Source organism: Loxodonta africana, chromosome 4 (assembly GCF_030014295.1).
Source record: "Loxodonta africana isolate mLoxAfr1 chromosome 4, mLoxAfr1.hap2, whole genome shotgun sequence".
Taxonomy (NCBI): Eukaryota; Metazoa; Chordata; class Mammalia; order Proboscidea; family Elephantidae; genus Loxodonta; species Loxodonta africana.
Genome location: NC_087345.1, coordinates 8,690,699 through 8,705,871, shown reverse-complemented (window position 1 = coordinate 8,705,871; position 15,173 = coordinate 8,690,699). Strand labels below are relative to the sequence as shown.

Below are 15,173 nucleotides of genomic sequence, written 5' to 3'. Positions count from 1 at the left end.
CATTCACAGTAGCCCCCAAGAAGATAAAAGACTTAGGAATAAATCTTACCAAAGATGTAAAAGACCTATACAAAGAAAACTACAAAGTACTACTGCAAGAAACTAAAAAGGACATACTTAAGTGGAAAAACATACCTTGCTCATGGATAGGAAGACTTTTCATAGTAAAAATGTCTATTCTACCAGAAGCCATCTATACATACAATACACTTCCGATCCAAATTCCAATGGCATTTTTTAAAGTGATGGAGAAACAAATCACCAACTTCATAGGGAAGGGAAAGAAGCCCCGGATAAGTAAAGCATTACTGAGAAAGAAGACGAAAGTGGGAGGCCTCACTCTACCTGATTTTAGAACATATTACACAGCCACAGTAGTCAAAACAGCCTGGTACTGGTACAACAACAGGCACATTGACCAATGGAACAGAATTGAGAACCCAGATATAAATCCATCCACATATGAGCAGCTGATATTTGACAAAGGCCCAGTGTCAGTTAATTGGGGAAGAGATAGTCTTTTTAACAAATGGTGCTGGCATAACTGGATATCCATTTGCAAAAAAAAATGAACAGGATCCATACCTCACACCATGCACAAAAACTAACTCCAAGTGGATCAAAGACCTAAACATAAAGACTAAAACGATAAAGATAATGGAAGAAAAAATAGGGACAACGTTAGGAGCCCTAATACAAGGCATAAACAGAATACAAAACATTACCAAAAATGACAAAGAGAAACCAGATAACTGGGAGCTCCTAAAAATCAAACACCTATGCTCATCTAAAGACTTCACCAAAAGAGTAAAAAGACCACCTACAGACTGAGAAAGAATTTTCAGCTATGACATCTCCGACCAGCGCCTGATCTGGAAAATCTATATGATTCTGTTAAAACTCAACCACAAAAAGACAACCCAATCAAGAAGTGGGCAAAGGATATGAACATGCGCTTCACTAAAGAAGATATTCAGGCAGCTAACAGATACATGAGAAAATGCTCTCGATCATTAGCCATTAGAGAAATGCAAATTAAAACTACGGTGAGATTCCATCTCACTCCAACAAGGCTGGCATTAATCCAAAAAACACAAAATAACAAATGTTGGAGAGGCTGGGGAGAGATTGGAACGCTTATACAGTGCTGGTGGGAATGTAAAATGGTACAACCACTTTGGAAATCTATCTGGCGTTTTCTTAAAAAGTTAGAAATGGAACTACCATACAACCCAGAAATCCCACTCCTCGGAATATACCCTAGAGAAATAAGAGCCTTTACACGAACAGACATATGCACACCCATGTTTATTGCAGCTCTGTTTACAATAGCAAAAAGCTGGAAGCAACCAAGGTGTCCATCAACGGATGAATAGTTGAATAAATTGTGGTATATTCACACAATGGAATACCACGCATCGATAAAGAACAGTGACGAGTCTGTCAAACATTTCATAACATGGAGGAACCTGGAAGGCATTTTGCTGAGTGAAATGAGTCAGATGCAAACGGACAAATATTGTATAAGACCACTATTATAAGATCTTGAGAAATAATATCAACTGAGAAGAACACATACTTTTGTGGCCACGGGGGGGGGGAGGGAGGGAGCGTGGGAGAGGGTTATTTACTGATTAGTTAGTAGATAAGAACTACTTTAGGGTAGGGAAGGACAATACTCAATACATGGAAGGTCAGCTCAACTGGACTGGACCAAAAGCAGAGAAGTTTCTGGGATAAACTGAATGCTTCAGAGGTCAGCAGAGCAAGGGCAGGGGTTTGGGGACTATGGCTTAAGGGGACTTCTAAGTCAATTGGCAAAATAATGCTATTATGAAAACATTCTGCATCCCACTTTGAAATGTTGCGTCTGGGGTCTTAAATGCTAACAAGTGGCCATCTAAGATGCATCAATTGGTCTCAACCCACCTGGATCAAAGGAGAATGAAGAACACCAAGGTCACACAATAACTATGAGCCCAAGAGACAGAAAGGGCCACATGAACCAGAGACTTACATCATCCTGAGACCAGAAGAACTAGATGGTGCCCGGCCACAACCGATGACTGCCCTGACAGGGAGCACCACAGAGAACCCCTGAGGGAGCAGGAGATCAGTGGGATGCAGACCCCAAATTCTCATAAAAAGACCAGACTTAATGGTCTGACTGAGACTAGAGGAATCCCGGCAGTCATGGTCCCCAGACCTTCTGTTGACCGAGGACAGGAACCATCCCCGAAGACAACTCATCAGACATGGAAGGGACTGGACAATGGGTTGGAGAGAGATGCTGGCGAAGAGTGAGCTACTTGTATCAGGTGGACACTTGAGACTGTGGCGGCATCTCCTGTCTTGAGGGAAGATAGGAGGGTAGAGAGGGTTAGAAACTGGCAAAATTGTCATGAAAGGAGAGACTGGAAGGAGGGAGTAGGCTGACTCATTAGGGGGAGAGTAAATGGGAGTAAGGAGTAAGGTATATATAAGTTTATATGTGACAGACTTACTTGATTTGTAAACATTCACTTGAAGCTCAATAAAAATTATTAAAAAAAAATTTTTTTGATGTAAAAGAGCTGTCCTTGGAAACCCAGGGTCTTTCATAGATATCGCAAGCAGCACAGGCTAAGGTGGTTTGGTTTTAACGCTGGTGGGAGAGACTTCTTACACAGAGCGGGCCGTTTCTATTTTTCAGCAGTGCGTGAAGCCATTAAAGACAGAGGTGGATACATGAGCAAGATCTGCAGCTTTATGCCCATAAGGATAATATCCTACCTGATGCTGCCCTGTACCCTGCCCGTGGAGACTGCTGTCACTGTGCTTCGGAGGTGAGGCCTTACATCGCTTGGTCTCTTCCTCATGGGCCTGGGGTGAGATTCAGTGAGATGATACCTGGGAGGCCCTCCGCCCAGGGCCCGGCTGCATGGACAGCAGACAGACAGGATCCCTGCCCTCCAGAAGTTCTTATCAATACAGAATGCCCCAACAATTGCCCTCCTGTCTTCATGCGTGTACCTGTAACCAGGTGCAAGCTCAGATACTCACCTGGTGACTCTGACAGCTGGCAGTAGCCTCACTCAGTATCTGCTCCAGCCCTCCTTATCACATGGGGAAACTGAGGCCCAGAGAGGTAGGGGTCACAGCTCTGAGGTCATAGAGCCAGGTAGTGGGAGGGCCAGGCCTGGAAGCAGGGCCACAGGTCTGTTCCCTGCTGCCCACCCAGCGTTTTTTTTTTTTTTAAATGGTTTTGTTGTTGTTAGGTGCTGTCGAGTCGGTTCCCACTCGTAGCGATCCTGTGTGTGACAGAATGAGACACTGCCTGGTCCTGCACCGTCCTCACAATCATTGTTATGCTTGAGCCCATTGTTGCAGCCACTCTGTCAATCCATCTTGTTGAAGGTCTTCCCCTTTTTGATGACCCTCTATTTTACTAAGTAAGATATCCTTCTCCAGGGACTGGTCCCTCCTGATAACATGCCCAGAGTGTGTGAAACAAGTCTCACCATCCTTACTTCCAAGGAACACCTGGGCAGTATTTCTTCCAAGACAGATTTGTTTGTTCTCCTAGCAGTCCATGGTATACACAGTATTCTTCGCCATCATCATAATTCAAAGGCATCGATTGTTCTTTGGTCTTCCTTACTCACTGTCCAGCTTTTGCATGCATGTGAAGTGGCTGAAAACACCATGACTTGGGTCAGGCACACCTCTAGTCCTCAAAGTGACTCTATAGTTTTGGCTTTTCCAGAATGTTACAGAGTTGGAATGTGGCCTTTTGGACTGGCTTCTTTCACTTAGCAATACGCATTTAAGGTTTCTCCATGTCTTTTTGTGACTTGATAGCTCATTTTATTGCTGAATACTGTTCTGTTGTGTGCCCGCTACCCTTTTAAATCACGTGTGCATAGTGCAGGGTAGCCGTGGTTTATATGATCCGTAGTCAGCAGTCACCTCTTCCGTTTCTTCTTGGCTCGATGTTTCTGTTTGTCTTCGTCTTTCTCTTTCGTGCTACTTGTTCTCCTCAAGTGCCTGGCTGTCCTTGTTTCACACATGGACTCAAAGGGCTGTGGGGCTAGGCTCCTTTGCTGGGGTGAGAATCCGACTGGCTTTGAGCCAGGTCTCTTCTTTCCAGGGAGCTCAGGTGAGAAGGGGTAGGTGTGTCACCTGGCAGAGTTCCCTTTGGTGGGAGTGGTTAGACAGTGGCTGACAGGAAGGAGGTCTCTTTAGGGGTGCCACCTCCCTATTAGAAGCTTTTCCAGCCCCCAGAGTGTTGGTTGGTTCCTCTGGAGGAGAACTATTAGGCTTTGGTGTGGCCAAGCGTCCTTTTTCTGCCTGCTTCATTGACAGCCTCCTCGCCCCCCTTGTCTGTAGTCCAGTAATCCATGAAAATCTCTGCTCAGCAGTCATCCCCTGCCCGACCCACCTCCTTCCTCCTTACTCTTACAGATTTATCACTTCTTGTTAGCTGCCATTGGCTCAACTCCAACTCATGGCGAACCCATGCGAGCAGAGTAGAACTGCTACATAGGGTTTTCAAGGCCCTGACCTTCCGGATGAATCTTGGCTAAAAGCAGAAGATACCAGAAAGATGTGGTGTTGTTAGATGCTGTCTTGCGGGTTCCGACTTATAGTGACCCTATGTACAACAGAATGAAACACTGCCCAGTCCTGCACCATCCTCACAACCGTTGTCATGCTTGAGACCATTGTCGCAGCCACTGTGTCAGTCCATCTTCTTGAGGGTCTTCCTCTTTTTCACTGGCTCTCCGCTTTACCAAGCGTGATGTAGAAAGATGTGTACCTGTGTTTTATTGACTACGCAAAGGCATTCAACTGTTTGGATCGTGAAAAATTATGGATAACATTGCAAAGAATGGAAATTGCGGAACACTTAATGGTGCTCATGCCAAACCTGTGTATAGACCAAGAGGCAGTCGTTTGAGCTGAACAGGGGTATTATGGATTGAATTGTGTCCTCCCAAAATACGTGTTGTAAATCCTACCCTCCATGCCTGTGGCTATAATCCCATTCGGGGTTGTCTTTGTTATGTTGATGAACGGGATTAGTGTAGGGTGTGTCTTGAGTCAATCTCTTTTGAGATATAAAAGATTAAATGCAAGCTAGCAAGCAGAGATGGGGGAAGAGAGATATCAAGCCACACGAAGATCGCCCAGGAACAGAAGCTCAAAGAGACATGGACCTTCCTCCAGAGCCAGCAGAGACAGAAAGCCTTCCCCTAGAGCTGGCACCCTCAATTCAGACTTCTAGCCTCCTGAACTAAGAGAAAATAAATTTCTGTTTGTTAAAGCCACCCCCTTGTGGTATTTCTGTTACAGCAGCACTAGATAACTAAGACAAGTGGTTTAAAGTCAAAGAAGCTGTGCATCAGGGTTGTATCCTTTCCCCATACCTATCTAATCTGTATGCTGAGAAAGCAATCTGAGAAACTGGACTCTATGAAGAAGAACGGGGTATCAGGATTGGGGGAAGACTCATTAACAACCTGCGTTATGCAGATGACACAACAGTGCTTGCTGAAAGTGAAGAGAACTTGAAGCACTTACTGATGAAAATCAAAGACCACAGCCTTCAGTATGGATTACACCTCAACATGAAGAAAAGAAAAATCCTCAAACTGGACCAATAAGCATTATCGTGATAAATGGAGAAAATATTGATGTTGTCAAGGAGTTCATTTTACTTGGATCCACAATCAACACCCACGGAAGCAGCAGTCAAGAAATCAAACAATGCAGTACATTGGGCAAATCTGCTGCAAAAGACTTCTTTAAAGTGTTGAAAAGCAAAGATGTCACTTTGAGGACTAAGGTGTGCCTGATCTAAGCCAAGGTGTTTTCAATTGTCTCATATGCATGTGAAAGCTGGACAATGAATAAGGAAGACTGAAGAAGAATTAATGCCTTTGAATTGTGGTGTTGGTGAAGAATATTGAATATGCCATGGACTGCCAGAAGAACAAACAAATCTGTCTTGGAGGAAGGATAGCCCGGAGGCTCTTCAGAGGCGTGGATGGTGAGACTTTGTCTCACGTACTTTGGACATGTTATCAGGAAGGATCAGTCCCTGGAGAAGATCATCATGCTTGGTAAGGTAGAGAGTCAGCGAAAAAGAGGAAGACCCTCAATGAGATGGACTGACACAGTGGCTGCAGCAATGCGCTCAAGCATAACAACAATTCTGAGGATGGCGCAGGACCAGGTAGTGTTTCCTTCTGTTGGACATGGGGTCGCTATGAGTTTGAACCATCTTGCCGGTACCTAACAACAGCCTTTTGGAAGCAGATGACCAGGCATGTCTTTGACTCACCTCTGGATAGATTTGAACTGCCAAACTTTCAGTTGGTAGTCGAGCGCCTAACCATTTGTACCACTCAGGGACTCCTCACTTCTTGTAGGGCTGTACTTTGATTTCAGGGTTTTATTCATGCTGGGAGGAGGCATGCCCTCGTCTGCACTCTGGAATCCTGGGCGTTTGTTCACCTCAGCTTCCTCCAGTTCTCCTTTGATGTTTGTGTTCTCTCTAGTGGGCACGTTAGTCTGGCATAGACTTCTGTTGGTCTTTGAGAGTCCAACCCACCCTTAAAGTCCAGTCCAGTGCTGTTCTCAGTGAGCCTCCCCGACCCCTTGTCTCCCCACACTCCCATCGCCCTGGGTTGAGGTTGGATTCGGCATTTATGGAAGCCTGTGATGTGGGGTCCTTTTTATGGCTGGGAGGCTGGGTGTCTGTGGACAGTGGTGGTCAGCCCTTCTCTGTGGCCTCCTCTGCTGGGCTCACACACAACCTAGTGGTCTAGTGTCTTGGCCACAAGATATGTTCTGTCAGCTGACATCTTGGGACAGGTGGAACCCAGGGAACCCAAGGCCTTTCCTCCTATTCCCATGTAAATCCCTTGACGTTTCCTGGATCAAAAGCAGCCTCGCTTTCCTGATACCTGCTCCAACCTGGTGAATCTGAGAAACATCACCCTGAGTGAAGTCAGACAGACACGGAAAGGACAAACTGCGTACGGTCCCACAGAGATGGAACATCTAGGATAAGCAAATGCAGAGACCAGAGGAGATTAGTGGCGGGGGGGGCAGGGAGGGAGGGGGACAGGAGGCCTCGGTGCTAACAGACACTGAGCCCTGTGGTCGTGTAATTTGGGAACAGGTAAGGGTGATGGTGGAGCAACATGACGTCACTCAACTGTGCACGTGACGATTGCTGCAATGTCAAATATCATACGTATCTGTTGTTGGGCACTGCCAAGTGGATTCTGACTCGCAGCGACCCCATGTGACAGAGTAGAACCGCACCATGGGGTTTTCTAGGCTGTGATCTTTACAGGAACAGATCGCAAACCCGCCTTCTGGGAGCTCTCAAATCGGAGTCTGAAGTGACGCTGGCAGCTTACCGGGGCGAAGGGGGTTGTAGGCTACTTGCTTTGGGTTTTGTTTTTGTTTTGTTCTTTTTGTTTTTTGACTTGTCTTTATGCTGTTATGGAGAACGTTCGCGTGTGTGTGTGTGTGTGTGTGTGTGTGTGTTCTGTCTTTGTGTGTGTCTATATGTTGTATGTCTTTGTTATATGTGTCATCTGTGTGTCCATGTATGTGTTGTGTGTTTTGTGTTATGTGTCTATGTGTTGTGTATTTGTGTGTTGTACGTTGTGTCTGTTGTGTTTGTGTGTGTTATGTATTTGTGTGTTATATATGCTGTGTCTGTGTGTGTTGTGTGTCTATGTGTGTATTGTGTCTCTGTGTGTTGTATGTGTGCCTTATGGGGTTATATGTGTTGTGTGTGTGTCTATATGTTGTGTTGTGTGTCTGTGTGTATTGTGTGTCTGTGTGTTGTATGTGTTGTGTCTGTATGTCTATTATGTGTGTTTGTGTGTCTTTGTATTACATGTGTCTGTGCATCTATCCGTGTGTGTTGTGTGTTGTCTGTGCATCTGTGTGCTGATGGTCTTGGCTTCATTCCTGCAGTCTGGCAGTGTGGCCTTCGGATATTTATGACAACCTGCGGTGGCTGTGGTGGGTGACCTCCCGAGTCTGTTTTCGGCTGGTGGAGTGTCTGCTCCCCACTTCCAGGTAAATATTTTGCCTGTGGATGTGTGAGCCAGGTGGGTACCCCTCTCATCTGATCAGACCACATGCAGTATTCCAAAAACATTCTGCTGAGCGCCAGGTAGGTGGCAAAGGTCCTCTCCACTGGTGGAGGGAGGCCCTGTCTAGGGGGCAGCTGAGTGAATCAATGTCACAGGATGTCTGTGAGAATTGTCATTGGGATCCGCACAGGGTGCAGTGGGGCCTGGAGGAGAGGGCTGGGAAGCCTTCCTGGAGGAGGCATCTGTTGGAGCCCAATTCGGATGGCAGAGGAAGAGAGAGCTAGATGATCAAGCAGCTCAGGCAGAGGGGAAAAGGGGCAGGGTGAACTCGGAGGGTCAGAAGGCTTGTGGTTTGAAGGAGCCCTGGGTGCTGCAGCAGAGGAGGGAGCAGGGCGTGGGGGAAAGAGAGGGAGATGAGGGAAGAGGGAGAGGCTGGAACCAGGCAGGGCTTCTCAGAGCGTGTCTGCGGGTGTACGTGCATGTGTATGCGTGCGCACACATGTGCATGTGTGTACGCGTATGCGCGTGCACGTGTGTGTGCGTGCGTGTGTATGTGTGCATGTGTGTAGGGGTGCCTGTTAATGCAGACTCCGGGTTCCACCTCGGACTTACTAAACCACAGTCTCTGGGGGGGAATTTGGCAACCTGCACGGTTAACAAACAGCCAGGTGACGCGTCTGCACGCTGAGCTCTGAAACTGTGGATCCAGCACACGAAGGGCCTGTTCCAGCTACAGACTGCCCCTTCTCCTGAAAACCAGTGCCTTGGTTTGCTCTCCTGCTCAGCAGGCTGGGCTCATCTCCACAGGGCTCTGTGAGGCCTCATGAGGGCCCCTCACCCAGCACCTCTCACGTGGGGGCTGTCTAGAGATGGGCCTTGCTGTTGATGCTACTGGCAGACATGCAACGACTAACGTAGACGAGTGTAGGGTCTAACTGCACTGGGCAGGTGACCGCCAGGGCCATGTGAAGGGTGGGTCACAACAGGGTCACCAGCGAGAGGGCTGCTGCAGTGGCCCAGGCGAGATGGAGAAGGGCTGGTCTCACAGGACCGGTGGGACAGGCTCCGGACAGAAGGAGGTGTGAGTACAAGCCCTGGGCCTGCCTGCGTTCTGAGGGCTGAGGACAGCAGGCAGGAGAGGAGCCCTGGCGCCTGGTGGATGGTGTGTAGGCCACAGGGGGCACCCTGGCAGCATGCTGGTACATGTGGAGGAAACCAAAGGGCCATGTTAGGGTCCCTTTGATGGGAGACCATGTGCGGGCCAGTGGGAGATATCCAGGCGGCAGGGGGATAGCAGGCGTGGAGGCCTGGGATGGTGTCCTCACATGGAGGCTGGAGGAAGCAGGGCCCTGACCGTGCACAGTGCTGTACCCAGCACCCAGCAAGCCGGCTGGCAGTGCAGTCCACCCCTGCTGTGGCTGAGGCCCCCTGAACGGCAAGAACGACCGCTAAGCCAGTTCTCTCCGTATGTTTCAGATCCCTAGCTCCAGCAAGCAGCCCACAAGCTTTCCCTCCCAAACCTGAGCCCGGCGGACACTGCTGGCCTTCCCACTCCTCCATGGACCTGCATGACCACCCTATGGACTGTCCTGTAGGGGCCAAAGCCAGGGCCGCCCAGCGCTCCATCCTCAAGTCCAGCCTGACCTTCTTCTCTGGCAACCAAGCACCTTCTGGGGCAGGGGGGGACTCTACCTTCCCTGCTTGTCCAGCAGACAGTAGTCTCTGAGTCATTCCAAGAGACAAGTTCAAGAAATTCTTTCCAAGGTGCTCAACCTTCCAACCTGGGGCAGTTACCTCCTCAGGCCACTGGCTGATCCGCTTATGACATACAGAATTCCGGCCTCTACACTAAAATTACGTTGTTGTTGTTAGCTGCTATCAAGTCAGCCCCTGACTCATGGGGACCCCGTGCATGCACAAAGAAATCAGACCGTTTGTGATCCACAGGTTTTCCCTGGCTGATTTTTGGAGCTAGATCACCAGGCCTTTCTTCCTAGTCTGTCTTAGTCTGGAAGCTTCACTGAAACCTATTCAGCATGACAGCAGCGCCCAAGCCTCCACCGACAGACGGGCGGGGGCTGCACACGAGGTGCAACAGCCCCCAAGAAGCAAAAATACTTGGGAATAAGACTAACTGGAGGCATAAAAGACCTATACAAAGAAAACTACAAGACCCTACTGTAAGAAACCAAAGAGACCTACCTAAGTGGAAAAAGAGAACTTGCTCACGGATAGGAAGACTTACCATTGTGAAAGTTCTACCCAAGGCAGTCTGCAGATAAATGCAATCCTGATCCAAATGCCAATGGCATTTTTTAAAGAGATGGAGAAACAAATCACCAACTTCATACGGAACGGAAGAGGCCCCAGATAAGTAAAGCGTTACTGAAGAAGAAGAAGGTGGGAGGACTCACACTACCTGATTTTTAGAACCTATTATACTTCCACAGTAGTCAAAACAGCCTGGTACTGGCGCAAAACCAGATACGTAGACCAGTGGAACAGAATTGAGAATCCAGACATAAATCCATCCACCTATGAGCAGCTGATATTTGACAAAGGCCCAAAGTCAGTTAAATGGGGAAAAGACAGTCTCTTTAACAAATGGTGCTGGCAGAACTAGATATCCATCTGCAAAAAAATGAAACAAGACCCATACCTCACACTATGCACAAAAACTAACTCAAAATGCATCAAAGACCTAAATATAAAATCTAAAATGATAAAGATCATGGAAGAAAAAATAGCGACAATGCTAGGAGCCCTAATACATGGCATAAACACTATATAAAACATTACTAACAATGTACAAACACCAGAAGAGAAACTAGGTAACTGGGAGCTCCTAAAAATCAAACACCTGTGCTCATCCAAAGACTTCACCAAAAGAGTAAAAAGATTACCTACAGACTGGGAAAAAGTTTTTGGTTATAACAAATCCGAACAGCATCTAATCTCTAAAGTCTACAAGATACTGCAAAACCTGAACACCAAAAAAACAAATAACCCAATTAAAAAATGGACAAAGGATATGAACAGACACTTCACTGAAGAAGACATTCAGGTAGCTAACAGATACATGAGAAAATGCTCACGATCATTAGCCATTAGAGAAATGTAAATCAGAACTACATTGAGATTCCATCTCACTCCAACAAGGCTGGCATTAATCCAAAAAACACAAAATAATAACTGTTGGAGAGGCTGTGGGAGACTGGAACACTTATACACTGCTGGTGGGAATGTAAAATGGTTCAACCACTTTGGAAATCGATTTGGCGCTTCCTTAAAATGCTAGAAATATAACTACCATAGGATTCGGCAATCCCACTCCTTGGAATATATCCTAGAGAAATAAGAGGCTTTACATGAACAGATACATGAACACCCATGTTCACTGCAGCACTGTTTACAATAGCAAAAAGATGGAAGCACCGAAGGTGCCCATCAATGGATGAATGGATAAACAAATTATGGTATATTCACACAATGGAATACTATGCACCAATAAAGAACAACGATGAATCCATGAGACATTTTACAACATGGATGAATCTGGAAGGCATTATGCTGAGTGAAATCAGTTAGTTGCAAAAGGACAAATATTGTATAAGACCACTGTTATAAGAACTCAAGAAAAGGTTTAAACACAGAAGAAAACATTCTTTGATGGTTACGAGGATGGAGAGGGAGGGAAAGGGGTATTCACTAACTAGACAGTACACAATTATTTTAGGTGAAGGCAAGGACAACACACAATACAGGGCAAGGCAGCACAACTGGACTAAATGAAAAGCTAAGAAGTTTCCTGAATACAACCAAACACTTTGAGAGACAGAGTAGCAGGGGCAGGGGTCTGGGGACCATGGTTTCAGGGGACATCTAGGTCACTGGGCATAACAAAGTTTATTAAGAAAACATTCTGCATCCTACTTTGGTGAGTGGCGTCTGGGGTCTTAAAAGCTAGCAATGGGCCATCTAAGATGCATCAGTTGGTCTCAACCTACCTGGATCAAAGGAGAATGAAGAACACAAAAGACACTAGGAAAATATGAGCCCAAGAGAAAGAAAGAGCCACATAAACCAGAAACTCCATAAGCCTGAGACCAGAAGAACTAGATGGTGCCCGGCTACCACCAATGACTACCCTGACAGGGAACACAACAAAGAATCCCTGATGGAGCAGGAGAGCAGTGGGATGCAGACCTCAAATTCTAGTAAAAAGACCAGACTTAATGGTCTGAGACTAGAGGGACCCCAGAGGTCATGGCCCCGGGACTCTCTGTTAGCCCAAAACTAAAACCATTCTCGAAGTCAACTCTTCAAAGATTAGACTGGACTATAAGTCCTAAGATGACACTGGTGAGGAGTGTGCTTCTTAGCTCAAGTAGACACATGAGACTATGTGGGCAGTCCCTGTCTGCAGGCGAAATGAGAAGGCAGAGGGGGACCGGACATGGTTGAATGGACACGTGAAATACAGGGTAGAGAGAAGGAGTGTGCTGTCACATTGCAGGGAGAACAACTAGGGTCACATAACAATGTGTGTATAAGTTTTTGTATGAGAAACTGACTTGAATTGTAAACTTTTACATACAGCACACATACTCTAAAAAAAAAAATGTACCTTTTACAACCAGCTAAAATATTTGATAAAGAGTTTTCATAAAAATGTAAGGGAATTTTATCATCTGCTGAATGGTTAAAGAGCTCGGCTGCTAACCGAATGTTGGCAGTTGGAACTCACCAGCTGCTATGCAGAAAGATGTGGCAGTCTGTTCCCATAAAGATTACAGCCTTTGAAACCCTATGGGGCAGTTCCACTCTGTCCTGTAGGGCTGCTGTGAGTTGAAATCAACTCAACGGCAGTGCGTCTGGTTTTTTGGGTTTTGGTTAAATATGTGTCCTGTCAATCAGTGAAATGTTAATAATGTTAATCAAATAAGCCTTAAAAAAATAGTAAGCAGAGCAGCCATCCTGACTCCCCAAACTGGAGCCAACTACAACAGAAGCCTCGGCCTTCCTTAAGCTTGAAGCCCTGCAAGTTGAACTTGGCTTATATTCCTTAGTATATGTGTATATCTGTATGTGCGTATATATAGAAAAAAGACTGGAAGGATACATACCAAAATATTTACAGTGGCTGTCATGACGTGATAATTCATTGTGCTTATATATGTTTTCCAAATTTCTGTGATCAACACATCTTAATTTTATAAATAGAAAAAAACTTATAACTAAATGGGCACACCAGCCCAGGGGCAAGGATGAGAAGGCAGGAGGGGACAGGAAAGCTGGTAATGGGGAAACCAAGGTCAAGAACGGGGAGTGTTGACATGTTGTGGGGCTAGCAACCAATGTCACAAAACAATATGTATATTAATTGTTTAATGAGACACTAGTTTGCTCTGTAAGTCTTCACCTAAGTACATTAGAAAAAATTTAAAAAGCAAAGAAGTCATAATACATGTTATTTTTAAAGAGCTTTCCCTATCTCTGTGTCTCTTCTGAGGAACCACAGTGTTATGGATTGAATTAAAAATCAGGTCAGTTGCCCCTGAGTCAGTGTCAGCTCATGGCGACCCCACGTGTGCCCGAGCAGAACTGAGCTCCACAGGGTTTTAAATGGCTGACTTTTTGGACATAGATCAGCAGGCCTTTCTCCTGAATCACCTCTGGGTGGACTTGAACCTCCAACCTTTCGGTTAGCAGCCAAGCACATAACCATTTGTACCACCTAGGTACTCTGGATTGAATTGTGTCCCCTCAAAAGATGCTGAAGTCCTAACACCTGTACCTGTGAACATGATCTTGTTTGCAAATAATGTCTTTCAAGACGGTATCAGTTAATAGGAGTGTTATGGATTAAATTGTGTCCCCCCAAAATGTGTGTCAACTTGCCTAGGACATGATTCCTAGTATTGTGAGGCTGCCCACCATTTTGTGATCTGATGTGATTTTCCTATGTGTTGTAAATCCTACCCCTATGAAACAGGATTAGAGGCAGGTATGTTACTGAGGCAGGACTCAATCTACAGCATTAGCTTGTATCTTGAGTCAACCTCTTTTGAGATATAAAAGAGAAGTGTGCAGAGAGGAGAGGGACCTCGTTACCACCAAGCAAGAAGAGCCAGGAACAGAGCATGTCCTTTGGACCTGGGGTCTCTGCACTGAGAAGCTCCTAGACCAGGGAAAGATTGAGGACAAGGACCTTCCCCCAGAGTTGATAGAGAAAGCCTTCCCCTGGAGCTGGTGCCCTGAATTTGGACTTCTAGCCTCCTAAACTGTGAGAGAATAAATTTCCCTTTGTTAAAGCCATCCACTTGTGCTTCCGTTATGGCAGCACTAGATGGCTAAGACAAGGAGGTCACATGGAGCAGGATGGGTCCTATCCAATCTGAGTGGTATCCTTATAAAAGAGGAGAAGACACAGAGAAGACAAGCCATGTGACGATACATCTCAAGCCAAAGGAAGGAATGCCTGAAGCTAGCAGAAAATGGGAGAAAGGATCCCCTTTTAGAGACTTTTGGAGGGAGTATGGCTCTGCTGACACCCTGGACTCAGATTTCTGGATCCCAGAGCTGTCGAAACAAAAAACCTGATCAACAAATTAAGTAGAGTTAAAAGGCTTCATTGGGCAGGGGAAAAAAACTGTTGGAGGGCAGGGAGAACACCTCCAAAGGAAGGAGACGGTCACATTAAAATTTCTATCAGCTTATATACAGTGCAAAGAATACTGAATATATCATGGACTGGCAGAACGAACAAATCAGTCCTGGAGGAAGTACAGCCAGAATGCTCCTTAGAAACAAGGACGATGAGACTTTGTCTTACATACTTTGGACATGTTATTAGGAGGCACAAGTCCCTGGAGTGGGACATCATGCTTGGTAGAGGGTCAGTGAAAAAGAAGGACCTTCAATGAGATGGATTGACACAGCGGTTACAACAATGGGCTGAAGCATAACAACGATTGTGAAGATGGCACAAGACCAGGCACTGTTTCCTTACGTTGTACATAGGGTCGCTGTCATGGATGAATTGTGTCCCCCAAAAATGTGTCAACTTGG

At 46.1% G+C, this 15,173-nt stretch overlaps 1 protein-coding gene across 1 annotated transcript in view; it reads left to right on the top strand.

The window, feature by feature from the left end:
* PNPLA3 (patatin like phospholipase domain containing 3) overlaps positions 1 to 10,087 on the top strand; it is a 35,868-nt gene extending 25,781 nt beyond the window's left edge. Inside the window, exons 7-9 of the mRNA XM_064284856.1 lie at positions 2,693 to 2,825; positions 7,981 to 8,085; positions 9,579 to 10,087. Coding sequence (XP_064140926.1) covers positions 2,693 to 2,825; positions 7,981 to 8,085; positions 9,579 to 9,828 — 488 coding nt within the window. The 3' untranslated portion in view covers positions 9,829 to 10,087. The remainder of the gene's footprint in view (positions 1 to 2,692; positions 2,826 to 7,980; positions 8,086 to 9,578) is intronic.
* The last annotated feature ends 5,086 nt before the right edge of the window (positions 10,088 to 15,173 follow it).